Here is a 16,124-nt window from a genome sequence, read left to right on the forward strand (position 1 = left end):
ATAAAATACATGCATTTTTCACAACACCACTGGAAATAGCTTTTATTGCCGAAGTTGGCCGTGCCGGGTGAGCGCCCCCGGCGCTCTGGGGAGGAGGCAGCTCCAGCCTTTCACCTGAAATAACTCGGGGCCGATGTGAGGCTCACGCATGACCTGCCGCACGCCCTGGAGCACGGCTCCATCTGCCTACAGCAGGGCCACAGCGGTGCCCGGGGCTGAGCATAAAGAGCGGAGCAAGCGGGTACAGACATTTCCCCGCCTCTGGTGACTCATGGCTCAGGCACGGCCAGAGCCAACAATGTGCCTTTGTGCTCGCAGATCTCAATGGATTTCTCTTTCGTGGTCTTGTCTGGTTGGCTTTTGAGCCTGTGTAAAGCCCGTAAATCCTGAAATAATCAATCCCGCACAGTTTTGCTGCACCTGGCGCAAAGAAAACGCCTCCCTTTGTGGACATTGAACCTGACATCTGCTGGTTTCACTGCATGCCCGCCTGCCTTTAGAACAAAACAATAAATCCAACCATTATTCATCCCCTCCCCTGCCAGTCAGGATTTGAGAGCCTCCCATCATTTCTGTCAACTGCTCCAAGCCCCGGCCGAGTCAGTGAAACCGTGTCAAGGGCTGGGCAGCCACACTTGGCCGGCAAGCAGAGCCCTGGAGCTAATCCCGATGTGTTCACAGCCGCGGGGAACCCCGGCCGGGTGCCCGGGGCTGCTCCCGGGAATCCCGCTCGAATTTTGGCACAAGAGGGAACGCTCGATTACAAAGCCCAGGTGCGATGATGGCAGGGGCCGGCACTGGGAGGCTGTGATGGCAAAGTGCCACCGCGGGGCACGGACAGAGCCGGGCACGGCTGCTGCGCCTGCGGAGCTGCAAGAGGAGGTGGCAGAGACAGCACGACAGGGTCTGAGGAAAGGAACAGCCCCAAGTACCCCCAGGGGACGAGAGAGCAGGGCCCAGCACGAGTCTGTGGGATTTCACCTTAAACTCAGCTCCCACTCCAGTTTGTGTCCATCACCCACTGCCTGCAACAGAGCACCAAGGGAGAGGGAAGAGGGAACAGGGAAAAGTAACCCCTTGTACCTGGGCTGCTCCAGAAAATTTGACTTTGTACCTCATGGTGCTGATTTAAAACCAGGACACATGGAATGGTTCCAAGATAAAGGATAAAGAATCTGGATGATCTTTCTGGGCACCAGGCCCTCCAGGCATCAGTGGTGCCACAAGGCTGTGCAGTGGGTGGTAAAGGATCAAAGGTGATTTCTGTCATCTGTCACACAGCTGAGGTGAATATGGCACGTCCCACCTCACTGTGGTGGTGGCACATGGAGAATATCCCCAAATGGGGAGGATGGAGAAACAGAGGCTGAGATCCCAGGGCTGAAGAAAAATGGCCCAAATAGAGCTGTCCAGCCTGTTTCTGTTTGTGCTGAGGGGCTGCAATTACCACATCTCTCAGAGGATGATCGTGCAGGTGACTGTCAGCATTGGAGATAAGTGGAAAATTGCAGCTGGGAGTTCAAGTCAGTGGCAGTTCACTCAAACAGGCCTGTGGGAGAGAAAGTGCTTTATCAGAATTCCTTCATTGCCTTCTGCCCTCCTGGGGACGTGCTGTTTTGGAGTTGGTCTGTTTTCCCCAGGGGGATTACCAGGCCTTTAACCTCCCCTGATTTCTCCAGGGCCCTGTTTCTGTATCTGGGAGGGTGCTCAGGGATTAGCCTTCCTCCCAGGAGGAGGCACAATCCCTAAAGCGCTCTAAATTCCTTAGCACCCCATACTCACTAAGCTGCAGATGCTGCTGGAACCTGAATCACTCTGAGCTATCCCTGTCCTATCCCCATGACTGGATTTGTGCCTCTCAGATGGTCCCTTGTTTCATTATCAGGATTTTTTGCCTTTTTCCCCTTTTAGCTGCACCTGGCCTCTTGTCCCTCATGAGCTCTGCTCCTGTGTGTTCAGCTGCTGCCATGCAGAGGTGCCCACTGCCTGTAGGTCCCTCACCTGCACCACAGGTTCCTCACACCTCATTTCCCTCACACAGCATCTGCCAGGTGCCATTTTCTGGGTTTATAAACTCAGCCAGAGAATAACAACAACAACAACAACAACAACAACAACAACAAACCAAAAAAACCCAAAAAACCCCCCAAACCCCCCCCCAAAAACCCAAAACCATGAGAAAAAAACAGCTTTCCCAGAAACATCTCTTTTTATTAAATCACGTCTTTAGCCCTAGAAACATTTGTGTTCTCGAGGCCTGGTTATCCCACACAAAGCAGCAGAGCCCCAGAGGACCCTGAGGTGGCAGAGGGCTCCTGAGTCAGGCAGGGCTGGCCCTGCAGCAGCAGCCAGAAACCACAGTGGGGGTGCTGGGGTCTCTGGAATCTCCTTCTCGCTTTCCAAGGAGCCAGCCTGCTGCTCCAAGGCCCACTGAGGCCTGGGAGAGCACAGTCTTTGTTTTTAAAACTCTCCATTAGCCTCAAGACCATTTTGGCCCCAAACCAGGTTGGGTTCTCCAACCCCAGGGCTCTCTTGTGCCCAGCATTTCCAGCTCCTTATGGCCCTGCTGTGCCTTCAGCTCCTGCTGGGATGGGAGAGCAAGGAGGGCTCTGGGTGCCCAGACAGGTCTGTGTGGAGCCAGCAGGGATGGCTGGAGCCTGCCCTGCACTCCAGCTGGGGTTGGGAAGGAGCAGGATGCTGCCAGCTCCTCTGAACCCCACAGAGAGCAGAGGCAGAATCAGCAGAGTGGTTTATTTTCACAAGGTTTGTCAACTGATCAATTCCACTGAAGTGGTCTGGGGCTCCCCCCATTATTTTGGTAACATTGCTTCTTTTTCTGTGAAAGCTGAAAGAAACTTGCTCAATCATCTCAGAGTTTAGAGGCATTACTGGACATAACCTCTCCTTCTCCACATTCCCCAGACCCATTGTCACTCTTTCCTTTCCTCCTTGCTACTCAGGCACCGAATTTTCTGTTCAGAAAGCTGCTGATGCCCCCTCACTCTGCAGAAGAAAAGGGAGCTGGAAATGAAAACTGGTGCCTGAACTCCAAAGGGAAAAAAAATCCCAAAAGGGCGCTGGCTCCCAGCCCTTGAGAGCTAAGGTTGTGTTGTTGCTTGGCATCACAGCTGAAGTCACCCAGTTCCAGGAATAGTGTTATTAAAGAACAACAGGAAATACACAGCAGAAAAGCTGCAGCCCATTGAGCACGTTTGGGTAGGACTCCAGCCTGGTTCCCCAGGATGGGGAGCACCAAACCCACTGGGTTCCTTCAGCCACCCCCACCTGAACCCCCTGCAAAGTCAGGTCTGAGCACAGGATCCCTGCTCAGGGGCCTCAGCTGGCTGCGTTTATCTCTGAGGGTTTTAGGGCATTCAGAGGTAAGGGCAAAGATCCCTGTCCTTGAATTCCCAGCTCTGCACCAGCTCCACCTTTACAGCACCTTGTAGGTGGGTCTGTATTACTGCAATGGGAATTAGCACTAAAAATACAAATCAGAAGCCAATTATCTCATAACCCCCCACTTTTCACTCAAGGTTTTTGAATCCACCCAGTGTGCATCTGAGCTGGTCCTGAACCAGGGGATGGTGGCAGTGAGCAGCCCAGTGAGCAGCCCACAGCCTCAGCAGCAGCTCAGTCACCCAGTGAGAAACATTCCCCAAGCACAACCCAGCACATCCCTGCAGCCCTGGCAGGAGAGTGGGGAGCAGGGCAGGGGCTGTGCCCGAGGGTGAGCCTGTAGAGAGGGGAAAGAGCACAGCAGGGGCACCCAGGACATGGGACCTGCACTGGGGACAGGGGACCAGCACTGGGGACATGGGACCAGCACTGGGGACATGGGACCAGCACTGGGGACACGGGAGCAACACTGGGGACACGGGACCAGCACCTGGGACACAGGACCAGCCCCCAGGGACATGGGACCAGCACTGGGGACAGGGGACCAGCACCTGGGACAGGGGACCAGCACTGGGGACACGGGAGCAACACTGGGGACATGGGACCAGCACTGGGGACAGGGGACCTGCACTGGGGACATGGGACCAGCACCTGGGACACAGGACCAGCCCCTGGGGACATGGGACCAGCACTGGGGACACGGGACCTGCACTGGGGACAGGGGACCAGCACCTGGGACAGGGGACCAGCACTGGGGACATGGGACCAGCACTGGGGACAGGGGACCAGCACTGGGGACATGGGACCAGCACTGGGACACGGGACCAGCACTGGGGACATGGGACCAGCACTGGGGACAGGGGACCAGCACCTGGGGACAGGGGACCAGCACTGGGGACATGGGACCAGCACTGGGACACGGGACCAGCACTGGGGACATGGGACCAGCACTGGGGACAGGGGACCAGCACCTGGGACACAGGACCAGCACTGGGGACACAGGACCTGCACTGGGGACATGGGACCAGCACGTGGCTCCATCGGGTGCTTGGGGGGCTCTCAGCTCAGCAGGGCAGGTGGAGAGGCTCCTCCTGCTAAAGGTTTACAGGGCACTCGTGCTGTGATTATCATCAGGCCACTGGGATGCTGAGATAAGGAAGTTTGGAATGCCCAAAGAACTGAGTTAATGATCCCCATTCTCAGAACACAGGGCAACACCCTGTGATGGGTCTTATCTGTTCTTATCTGTGTAACTTTTATGGATACTCTAAAAGCAATACAATACTGTGAAAAAAATATTAGGTTGCATTAGTTCTTTAATATTTACTAAACATTTATGGAAAAAAGCAATGTAGTTTCTCTTCAGATGGATTCTTTACATTTAATGTCCACAATGTTTATTCCTTTCACTCTTTACATTTCTCACACTGACTGGCAGTAAATTGGGCTGAAGTTATTTCTGAACCAAAGCTACTGCTGGTTCCTGGTGCTCTTTGATAGATCATGCACTGCCCCAGCAGAGGTTATCTTACCATGAACTGTGCCCATGACACAGCAGGATCACCTGGGAATAACAATGATCCCAGTCAGGGTCAGGGCCCTTCAACCCCCCATTACACCCTCAGCTCCCACAGAGCAGATCATTACCAGGCTGACTTGCCAGTAACAGTTTCCAGTTGACTTTGGCTTGTGTTTCCAGAATGAGAATTAGAAAACACTTCCATGGAAGATGCAGAAAGCCAGGGGTAGGCTGTAGTCAGTGGGACAAAATACAGGATCACAAAGTCTTTACAGATGATGTGGAAAATGGTATCACCACTCAATAGCCCCCAGGAGGACACTGGGATCCTCGGGAAGGGCTGTCCCCAGCTCCAGGGACTGGCACAGCAAAACCCAGAGCACAGAGCAACTCAGCTTGACCTGAGCTGAGCTTTACCTGAGCCCACCTGGCAGTGGGGCCTGGTTCCCTGGGAAGGAGGGCACAGCCCAGCACATCCCTGGAGGAGGGCTCTGCCAGCAGGTGCCAGCTGGAAGGGCCCTGGAAGGGTTTTCTCATTCACACAGTAACATATCTTATGAATAATATCTGAGTGTGACTCAAACCAGCTTGTGAGAGGCTGAATGTTTGCATTTAGACCAAGAGAGCAGAGCGAGCCTGGCATTCCACCTCCAGTGGGATTACGAATGGGGCTGGGATTAAGGGCACGCTCCCAGATCCTGCCAGGCTGGCTGTTTATAACCAGCATTTTCCATTCCTTCAGCCAACCCCAGTGGTGCTGCTGAGGGTGCAGAGCAGCCCTGCCAGCAGAGCTGGGAGCAGGAACTGCCAGGCACAGGTCAGCAAGGCAGCAGCAGCAGCAGGGGCTGTTTGTGGGGTGGCTCTGGGCAGATCCCGAGCGGGGCTGACACCACATCCCAGCTCACACCTCCTGCACAGGGAGCATCCCCCAGAGCTGGGACAGAGCCCGGGGGCGAGGACACGGGGGCACATGGACACACCACTGGGAGCACATGGACACACCACTGGGAGCACATGGACACACCACTGGGAGCAGGAACCCTGTGCTGAGCTCCAGGCAGCAAGCCCAGGCTGAGGAATGAATAAATTCCTTCCTGGAGTTCCCTGCACAGAGGCCAAGCCCCTTCACTGGCTCTGGTGGCTCCAGGGGTGGAGCAGGTGGGATCCCACAGCCGACTCCTCACACAGGCAGGATGAGCTGGCTTAGTGCCTTTTGCAGTCAGATGTTTTGCTGGAGCTACAAGGATTTTTCTGCCTTTGTTTAACACAGGAAGGGATTATCTGGGAATGCATGTTTCCCACCCCAGGCCTGGAGGTCAGCTGCAAAGGGAAGCTGGTGGCTGCAGCATGAGCAGAGGTGCAAAAAGCTTTATTTGTTTCTACCTATTTCTATATCCCATGGGTAACTTGAATTTTCTTCTTCCCTTTCCTTCCCAGCCACACAAGAGGAAAAGAGAAAAGCCTCTCTGAAAGGGCCACATGCACAGAGCCTGTGATCCCCCAGGCCTCTCCAGCTGAGTGAACGTTCCCTGCAGGCATCAGAGAACATCCTTGGGGCACTGCCAGCACTGAGCCAGGCTGAGGAGCAGGGCTGGGACAGCTGAGGCCCCTCCTGCCCCCTCCTCTCCTGGGGTGACACTGCCAGCCCAGGCCATAATGCATTTATCACATGGAACAGGTAAATGTGATAACACATTTATCACATGGAACAGGTAAATGTGATAGCACATTTATCACACAGAACAGGTAAATGTGATAACACATTTATCACATGGAACAGGTAAATGTGATAGCACATTTATCACACTGAACAGGTAAATGTGATAGCACATTTATCACACTGAACAGGTAAATGTGATAACACATTTATCACACTGAACAGGTAAATGTGATAACACATTTACCCAGGCATGGGCTGGGGGTCACATCCAACACTGCCTCCAGCAAGGGCAGCACAAACCCCACTGGTGGCTGGTGAACAGCCAGGGCTGGCACCCAGCTCAGCCACCTGGGTTTCATCTGCTGCTCAAGTGGTCCAGGTGTCCCCACCCTCCTGGCCCTGCTGAAGGCAGCTCCAGGGCACAGAGGAGCAGCAGAGAGGAGCAGCAGTCCCCTGGACAGGGCAGTGGGGAGGGAGCTGCTCTTTGCTCAGCCCAGGCACACGGAGCTGCTGGAGGCACAGGACAGAAGTGGTTTCAGACACACCCCGAGAGCAGGGTGCTGAGAGCTGCAGGAACAGGCAGGAGTGGGATGGCAGATTGTCCACAGCTGCCCCAGGCAGGGCACTGGGGCAGCCCCAGAACCTCCAGGGGATGCTGCAGGAGCACAGGGGGTGAGGAACACACAGGGCCTTGGAGCTGTCCTGGCTGGGACCATGCTGGGCTCATCCTTTACAGGCTGGTCTCACTGAGGAACTTCCAGGCTCTATTTTTTACCTCTAAATTTTAAAATAATTACAATTTTTATTTGCCTCTGCTAACCCCTTCCCTTCCCAGCAGCCACCTGAAAAACTCCACCAGTGAAAAAAGGGAATAAAAGCGTTTTCCTCTGTCACCAGTGGTTAACTCCAAGGATGCTGCTGCACACAGGACATCAAACATCACAACTCTATTCCAGTCACAGCTCTGAGAGAATTTCATCTCTTTAGGCATATGAATGCTACAAAGGAAAAAATATGTTCATGTCATAAACATCACAAGCTATGAGGAATATAGATCTTTGGAGGGAAATGCATTCATCAGTTGTCATATCCCATAAACTGCACCAGGAGAACAGTCCATAATGTCCATTCCAACACAGAAATTACTGTACAATCTACCTTCTACTTTGCACCCCAAGTACTACAAGTGGTCAGTGAGGATATACAACAATTCTACAGAGAAATCACTCAAGTGGATACATAAATGGGCCCTTTGGGGGTTAAATAAGATTTTCAATAGTTGCACAATGCTACATTCATGCTACCAAGTTCACTGAATTGGGATTTGAGAAAGGAAGAACAGTTTGCCTGTCTCCAGTCAGGAGGTGAAAGGGTCAGAAAGGGAGAGAGTTTTGTGTCAGCATTTTAATCTTCCCACAACCATTTCCTTCTCTAGATAACATGACTTTGTGCTTTCAGTGCACCTCTGGCTCCCACCTCTCACACAGAGCTGGTGGAAGCTCCAATGTTAAACAGTAATTGGCATAAATTTGGGGTTCTTTTTCTTTTATATCTGGCATAATTTTCTTCCAAAAGCTACAGACTGGTGCCTGTTCTCCCCTTCACTGTAAGTCTGGCAAAGCTGACTGAGTCCAGGGATGAGATGTGGCTACCAAAGCTCCCAACCTGGGGGAGGCAACAGCCCACACCTGTCTGTGTGGCTTTCAGTGACTTTAAATACCTCTCTCCACCCATTCCTCTCCTTACTGTATGTACATTATTTCTTCAAAAGTTTTGCTATAAAACTGCTCTAAATGTAAAGAGTTCAGCAGTTCTAGCCAGGGGCCTGGTCCCCAAAATCACAACCACAGGTATGGCACAGGGGAAGGAGGACTCTACAGATCAGAACACCAAGTTCTCTTTGTAAGTAGTTAAAAGAAAATTTGTACATCTATTTTCCTTCACTTCACAATCAACAAATTTGAGATAGCAGGAAATCAGGAAAATAAGGTAATCCTTCCCTGTTCCTTCCTTTGCTTGTCAAAGAAATAACTTGTGTCACCTCCCAGAATTGCCAGTGACCTACATAGACTCTAAGTACTATTTGTCCTCTGAAAGGACAGCAGAATGTGAAAAAAGCCCCATTCCCAAAACCAAAAAAAGCACCCCCTTACCCAACCAAAGAAAAAATAAATAGATTCCAAAAGGTACCATCAAATATCAAGTACAGACCTGGGCTCTCAGGCTGCTCTGACAGAGCTCAGGGTTTTCTCTGTCCTCCACAGGGAGGGGCTGAGCAGCTCAGACCAAGACACAGGTCAGGGAAAAGGGGTGGGTTATGCACAAACAACTGGCAATCAAGTGAACAAAGAGTCAAACTCATGCTCCAAGCCTGTGCTGTGTCCCTCCAGAAGCATTTCTCCCAAATGCCTCAGTGCTCAGCCCCCTCAGAGGGGTCTCCACACAGGAAGAGAGCTCCTCTCCCAACACACAGCAAAACACTGGCATGAACAATTAATTACCATGGCTATTAATTTCTAATTCTTTTTTATACCAAAGTGAGCCTGACAGAGGATTCCCAGCCAGGTCCCGTGTTTCTAACCTAAAGTATTTCAGCAAAACTAAAGTTCCATAGTTTTGCAAGCAGCAAAATAGAAAGTAATGAAGTTGTGGCTAACTGGAGGAGAACTACACATTGGTGAGAGCACGTACAGGTAGTGCAGCACAGCTACTCTGAAAGGAACCAAACCAATGCAGCAGACATGCAGGGTCTGCTAACTTATGTTAAAACCATGTTTGCTGGTGATTAAATATGTCTACAGAAGATATATTACCATTCTGAATATATTTTCAAGCAGACCAAAAATACCTCATCTATTGGTTATGGTGTGTTATTTTTAACTAATTAAATATCAGGAGAGATTTTATCCCCCTCCCTCGCTATAAAAATTGCACTTATTTTCTATTAAACAAAACAAACAAACAAAAAAGAAGATTTCAATTCTATATCCCAGTATATATTCACATGGAAATGGGATCATCTTGCTCTAAGCTTGCAGGAGTAGGTGTAGCAGTCCTTGCTCTCCAGGACTCCCAGCACAGAAAGTCCCACCAGGACAAGCCCCTGCTCCCTCTGTGCTCTGGTGACTTCTTCACTGTAGTGCATGGGTTAATTGGGTTTGTGTGGTTTTTTTTGTAAGAAAACCTGAGCTTCAAAAGTCTTTAAAAGGACCTGGAATCAAATCTGGCCCATTCTGACCCAAAACAGCTCAGTTCTGCCAGGAACTCCATCCTGTCCTCGTTTCACACAGCTCCTCCTGAGGCCCGGGGCTCGGACTGAGGCCAGCGAGGTGTCACTGTCACCCCCTTCCCTCCAGTCTCTCTTGGCCCAGGAGCCTTTTCCTGCCGGCGCTTCCGAGGGCTCCTCCTTCCCTCCCCTTAGCACTGCTGCCTCCTGTAGGGCTGTGAAGGGCTCCCCGTGCCAATAAAAAAGTCTCTCTGCAATAAAGCATGACTTCTTGGACACTGGTGATGAGCTTCCTCTTGCAAAGGCTTCTCCAGCTCATAAAATGTCATCATAATCCAACAGTTTGGAGTGCTGGCGGGTCTTCCAGAGGCGGTAAAGGCGGAAGTCAAAGTAAGTCTCAATCATTTGCTTACCTAGAAGTGAAACCAGGCAGAGGAGTCACACCCTGAAAGGAGCACAGAGGGGTCACACCCTGAAAGGAGCACGAGGGAGAGGTGACAGCACACAGCAGCACAAACCCCAGCCCAGCGTGGGCACAGGGACACATCCATGGCAAATGCTGACACTGGGCACGTGGAGGGGCCCGTGAGAGCCAAAGATCTTTTCAGATCTCCTCAACCATGAACAGCTCCCTGTAATCCCTTGGCAGGGTTTGTTCCTGGGAGCAGGAACTGAGCACAAAGTCTGTCTCCAGACTTTGACCTCTCTGCTCTGAGGGCTGAGGGGAGCTGGGGGCTGGAGATGATCAGCCACAGCCTGCATGAGGCACAGGGACTTCAGAAGCTGTAAAACAAGAGTTAACTCCTTGTAAAGAAACACTAAAACTAATTAACACTGAAAATCCAAATTAAAAACTACATTTTTTTTAAATGACCAGGCCATCCCTGTCCTGCTCCTGTCTGAGCTCACAGCACACACCAGGGCCAGCTGTGCCCCCCAGCCCCTCTGCTGAAGGGGATCTCACAGGCAGCCAGGAGGGGCATTTGAAAACACAAGGGCAAACAACCCTGCACTCAGACAGGGCTCAAGGAGGGGATTTTCACTTGTGAGGCCTGATTAAGATTAGTTTTAGATGACTTTGCAAAGGATTACAAGGGTACACTCTTAGCATGTCCCAGACTGATCAAGGGGATAAATTCAGACGTATTCTTCAGCCCAGCCTCCTGAAAGCTGAGCTGCTCTAATGCCTGCACACAGAACCCACTGCCTGGCCTGCTGAGCTGCCCACAAACCCAGGAATTTCCCTGCAAGCTGCTCCTGGACACATCCCAGCCTGTTTGCTCCTGTGCAGGCACCGTGTGCAGCTGAACTGATCATGCACAGGGAACTGAACAGCCTGGGCTGGAGGGAGGTGGCCCTGCCCATGGATGGGCTGGAACTGGGGGAGTCTGAAGGTCCCTTCCAACCCAAACCAGTCTGTGACTGTGATTCTGTGAGCTCTGTGACTCTGCACAGTTGAGCACCAATGTGCTCAACTCCTGCACATTCCTGAGAGTGAAGGGAGGTAAGAAAAACCCATCAGTGCTGAGACCAGAGCTGTGGGCAGCAGAGAAGCGCTTACAGCTGAATTCTGCGTGGTTTTATTAGCCAAGAACTACAGCAAAGATAAAAGGGCAAATTCAGAATGTGTCACCTGTGAAACTGCACTGTGAATTACAGACATTGAACAGGAAACATCCTGTAGCTTCTTGAAATATCTTGAGCTACAGGAAAGAAAAAAAAAAGGGAAAAGGGCCAGCAGACTGAGCTGTAGAGTGGCTCTGATGGGCCAGATCCCAGTTGCTTACTGACACAATTCACTTGGTGCCAGTGGTTTGAGCTCTGGAGAAGGGACCCCAGCACACCTGGCTACAGGAAGGTTCTGCTCCATGTGCATTTCCTCTACAGACTCCTCATGCCCTACTAATGATGGGTTCTCCTGCACCCAGCCTGGAAAGCTGTCTCCTCCTTTGCACTGCCAGGACCCTCAGGCACAACAAACAGGGCATTTGAAAGGTGAACACTTGCAGGAACTGCAAGGGGCAGCAGCTGAGCTACACAAGGTGGTTACAAGCAAAACAAAGACCATGGCAGGACTTAAGGGAGTCAAAACTGCTTCTTCATGAAGATGCCCCCCAAAGGAGGCAGACTGGTTAGCAAGGGGTGTCTGTGTGTCTTTGTACAGGAAATAAATTACCTTGAGCTGATAGTTCAAGTGGAGACTCAAAGGCAACCCTATAAGGATTCATTAAGTTTTTCAGATTCTGAAATAGCTGAAAGGAAAACATACCAGAGTTAACAGCTGAAAACAATGATGACTCCTGAGCACCCAGAATTGCCCATCTTTGTTCTGGAAAACCTTCCACCCACATCCTTTAAAACATCTATCTCACCAGTAAATAAATAAACCAAGTGCTTTGAACAACTCCTCTCCTCAAAGGTTTCATTACTTGTTCTGCACATCACTAATCCTTCCTCCCCTGCCCCACAGTCCAGAGGGTTCTCCCACTCACAGCTCCCACACACAGGACAGCAGCACATTCCCAACCAGCAGAGGAGGCAGGTTTAGAGCTCCCAGTGTGACTCTGGCCTCCCTGGGCCCAGCAGACATTCCAGGGGTGACCCACAGGCTCCTACCTTCTCCCCATTGGGGTTTCCAAGAACATAGCAGCCCATGATGTGGATGATATTTGGTTCAGGATTGACTTTACTCATCAGCCTGCTCAACCTCTTCCAGAAGCTGGAAAAAACAGAACACATCATTAAAAAAAAAATAAATCTTTCCTCATAGGCATGATTAATGCCAAGGACATGTGTAACAGCACTCAGCCAGGGCCCAAGGTTTGTACCCTGGGCAGGAAACTGCTCAGGAAGAGCCATTGGATCCCAGACAAGGAAGAACAGGAGCAGAGCCAGGGCCTGAGGAGCAGGTCCAAGTCATGTGGCAGAGAAGGAGAAGCAGCCCATCGAGCCAAGGGAGCTCCAAGGTGAGCAGAAGGGAGCAAAGTCCCCCGGGAGTGCTTCTGGAGTGACAGCTTCACCAAGTGTCCCCTCCAGCTTCCTCTCTCCCATTTCTATCAACAACTGCCCTTTCTGAACACGAGGCTTATCAGAGCACTGGTTCATTTCCAGGGCATGAAATCAGCAGGGAACAGCTGCAGAGATTGTTCTGAGTGAGACAATACAGCCCAGGCAGCCCCATGTCAGCCCGTGCTTGGTGCTGCTCACAGTCACCCCCCCTTGATGTGCAGTGACTGTGACCAGGCATTGGTGCCTGAGGGATGTGAAACACAACCCCCTCCCCTGGGCAGAGGGCTGGAGCAACTTTGGGGGGCTCCAAAGCCCAGAAATTCCTCCGTGGGTGTTTCAACCAGACTGCAGCCTCAGCTTTCCCCAGCACTGCCTCCCAGGACACACAAGCTGGATGGAGACATTCACTTCCAAGCTCCCCAACTTCCAGCTGTGTGTTCACAGCTCTCTGCAGATCCCTGATTTATCAGCTTGGGAGCAGCTATGCCTGGGATGTGCTCAGAATCCTGGATGTGCACACGTGCTGGAGAATTCCACAGCCAGTGTTTGTGCCAGGGCACGAGATGCCTGGGCAGATGTTGATTTTAATGCTCAGTTCTCATGCCAACAAAAGTTGTGTAGGAACAGGTTGGTGTACATCCTCCCCCCACAGCCAGGCACTGTTAGCCAAGCAAGTTTGAGCCAGCACAAGCGAGTAGGCAGCAAAACAGGCAAAGCTTTACTCTCTGCAAGGAGCAGCAAAATTGCTCAGCACTCCCAGCTGAAGGCTGGCATGTTAGTGAAAAGCCTCCTCAGTAACAGACTGGACTTTGAGCAGGCTTTGCAGAGACAAATTCCATTTCCCCCTGGCCAGAGTCAGCTGTGGGGGAACACCCTGGATTTCTGCCATAGCCACCAGCTTAGCAAGGGTATCACAGCACCACAGGCTCGAGGTGCATGTTCTCATTTCTGGTCAGCAAGGCTGTTTTCAGTAGAAGAAATATCTTTTTATCCCTCCTTTTTTGACAGTTTCTATCCACAGAGACACTAATTAGATATAAGAATAAATCTCCTGGTGACAGGGCTGCAGCACCCCAGGGATGAGCTCAGCTCTGCCACCTTTGCTGTCACCCTGAATGAGCTGTGAGCTGCTATTCAGTGCCTCCTCAGCCCCCTCATCCCCTGACCAAACCACCCCAGCTCCCTTCACTTCTCTTGTTCCACCATGTGCTGCAAACATTGAGCAAATCCAGCAGAGAAACACCATGCAAGGCCAGAACACAGCACAGCCACTCACAGGATCAGATCTTCCTCCTTCTCCACTTTGGCAAAAGTGGCGACTTTGTTCTTTAACAAGTATAAGTGCCCGGGGCCTCCCTGCAAGAGACAGACAGACAGACAGATGGAAACCCCTTTGCACAGACCCTGGATGAGTTCCTGTCCTGCCCAGCCATTCCCAGAAGTGCCACAAGGGAGCAGGGCAGCCCTGCAGTGCAGACACGCCCAGGGCCATCCACACACGGGCAGCGTGCTGGGGGCTGCGTTCCGTGCTTTTTGCTGCTCCGTGCCCACATCACTCTAGAAAGGCACAAAAATAGATTTAAAACGCCATTGTGGGTGGCTGGAGAATAACAGGGAAGGCGAGAAAGTCCCTGTCACTTGGGGATGCTGGGGGTGGGCAGAGGAGCAGCTGAGCACAGCAGGGACTGCAGGAAGGGCTGGCACTGCAGAGGAACTGGACTGGGGCAGCAGGAGGCATGAACAGACTGACACAGCACCAGCAACACTGAAAGTCACAACCTCCGGGTCAGTGTGCAGCAAAGCTGCTCCTCTGCAGCACTGGGCACGTGGAGGGAGCTCAGTCAGGTCACCCATCCCACTTCTCATGGCACAGCTGCTGGGGGAGCCCACAGCTGACCACCAGCAGGAACAGCAAACTTGGGAAGGAAATCCCCAGCACCCCCCAAATCCAGCAGGGCCTGGACTGTCCCAGCCCCAGCTCCAGCCTGACCCCTCTCCTGCATCCCCTGGCTTCCAGCTCCCAGCTGAGCCATCTGCCAGTCTGGCCACAACCACTGTCACTGTCACACTGAAGCTGGATGGAAACCATAACTATGACACTGCAAGTGTTTGTTCCTGTCTCTGGAATCCTTTCTAGGTCAGTGCTGATGCTGGTTTGTCTGGGGTTCCTTGTGAAAATCAGCCCAGCTCTTGACTTGGCCTCACTAAATCAGATTTGATTTCCTGCTGTCACAGCAACTTGAGATTGCTCCATGTCTGGGAAATGGGAAGTGAAAGCTGTGCCTTGGCAGTGACTTTAATGGAAGCTGACTTTGGAATATTGGTTCCTCTACATCACTTTCCCCACAGAAAATGACAAATTTGTAACAAATCACCCAAGTGCTTAACAACTTTCATGTACCTGGCAAAATATCAGCATCTTCCAGATTTTGCAGCCTTTCCGATAAATGTTCAGCTTCTTCTCTATTTCCTCTGCAAAAAAAAAAAAAAAAAACAACTCAACCAAACAAAACATGTTGGAAAAGATGAACCACGGACAAAGGTCAAAATTAATCTAATTTCTTTACATTTAGTCCTGAGGGCAGGAAGCTGAGCTGGGGGTGCTCAGTACATGCCAAGGCTGCTGTGGGAGCAGGAAATGTCAGCAGGTGACAGGGCAGAGATGGATGGAACAGCACCAGACACTGCTCTATAGTGACCACAGATCTGGAGCAGCCCCAGCCCTCCTGGTCCTCTGTCACTGCTCCCACTCCCCACCTCAGGTACAATGAACAGGCAGCTGCTGCCCTGTGCCTCAGTTTCCCTGCTGCAAACCACGAGTTTAGCACAGCAAACAGGTCCCAGAAGCGAGTGCTTATTACAGCACAAATCCAAGAGCAGCCAACTGACTGACAGGGTCACTGGGGTGACAAAAACAACTCTGTGAGTGGCAGCTGAAGCACAGGGCAGCTGAGTGACTTAAATATTGATGGTTACATTTGCAATGGACAGGAGATAAGAAAAGGAGGCAACACTGACGTACCCAGGATGTCATCAAAGGTGGCATGTTCATGGTCCTGGAAACCAAGAGAGAAGACATGTAAAGGTTCACTGTCACTCCACCAGCTCCCTAATAATCATACAACCCCATTCCAAGGATGCTTTAAAAGCACATTTACACCAACTGATGGCTGCTGCTCACAGGAGCAGTAACTCTCACCCTAAATCAGATTTCAGCACAGAAGCTGAAGACTGAACAGTCCATGAAGATCAAATCCACCCAAAGGCTTGCAGCTGAAGCCTGCAGACACATCCAAAGCACAGACTGTCCC

The 16,124-nt window shown here is 51.5% G+C and overlaps 1 protein-coding gene across 4 annotated transcripts in view; it reads right to left on the minus strand.

Annotated features, from left to right (window-relative positions):
* Positions 1 to 4,697: 4,697 nt before the first annotated feature.
* Positions 4,698 to 16,124, minus strand: part of NSMF (NMDA receptor synaptonuclear signaling and neuronal migration factor) — a 49,683-nt gene continuing 38,256 nt past the window's right edge. For all 4 annotated transcript variants that reach the window (XM_071453682.1, XM_071453684.1, XM_071453683.1 and 1 more), the window contains 6 exons: positions 15,836 to 15,869; positions 15,215 to 15,285; positions 14,090 to 14,169; positions 12,421 to 12,523; positions 11,981 to 12,056; positions 4,698 to 10,217 (listed from right to left, as the gene is read on the minus strand). In XM_071453682.1, the coding sequence (XP_071309783.1) occupies positions 10,120 to 10,217; positions 11,981 to 12,056; positions 12,421 to 12,523; positions 14,090 to 14,169; positions 15,215 to 15,285; positions 15,836 to 15,869 (462 nt within the window). In that variant the 3' untranslated portion in view covers positions 4,698 to 10,119. The remainder of the gene's footprint in view (positions 10,218 to 11,980; positions 12,057 to 12,420; positions 12,524 to 14,089; positions 14,170 to 15,214; positions 15,286 to 15,835; positions 15,870 to 16,124) is intronic.

This window comes from Agelaius tricolor, unplaced genomic scaffold, assembly GCF_023055355.1.
Source record: "Agelaius tricolor isolate 1412-34295 unplaced genomic scaffold, bAgeTri1.0.p SCAF_37, whole genome shotgun sequence".
Classification (NCBI taxonomy): Eukaryota; Metazoa; Chordata; class Aves; order Passeriformes; family Icteridae; genus Agelaius; species Agelaius tricolor.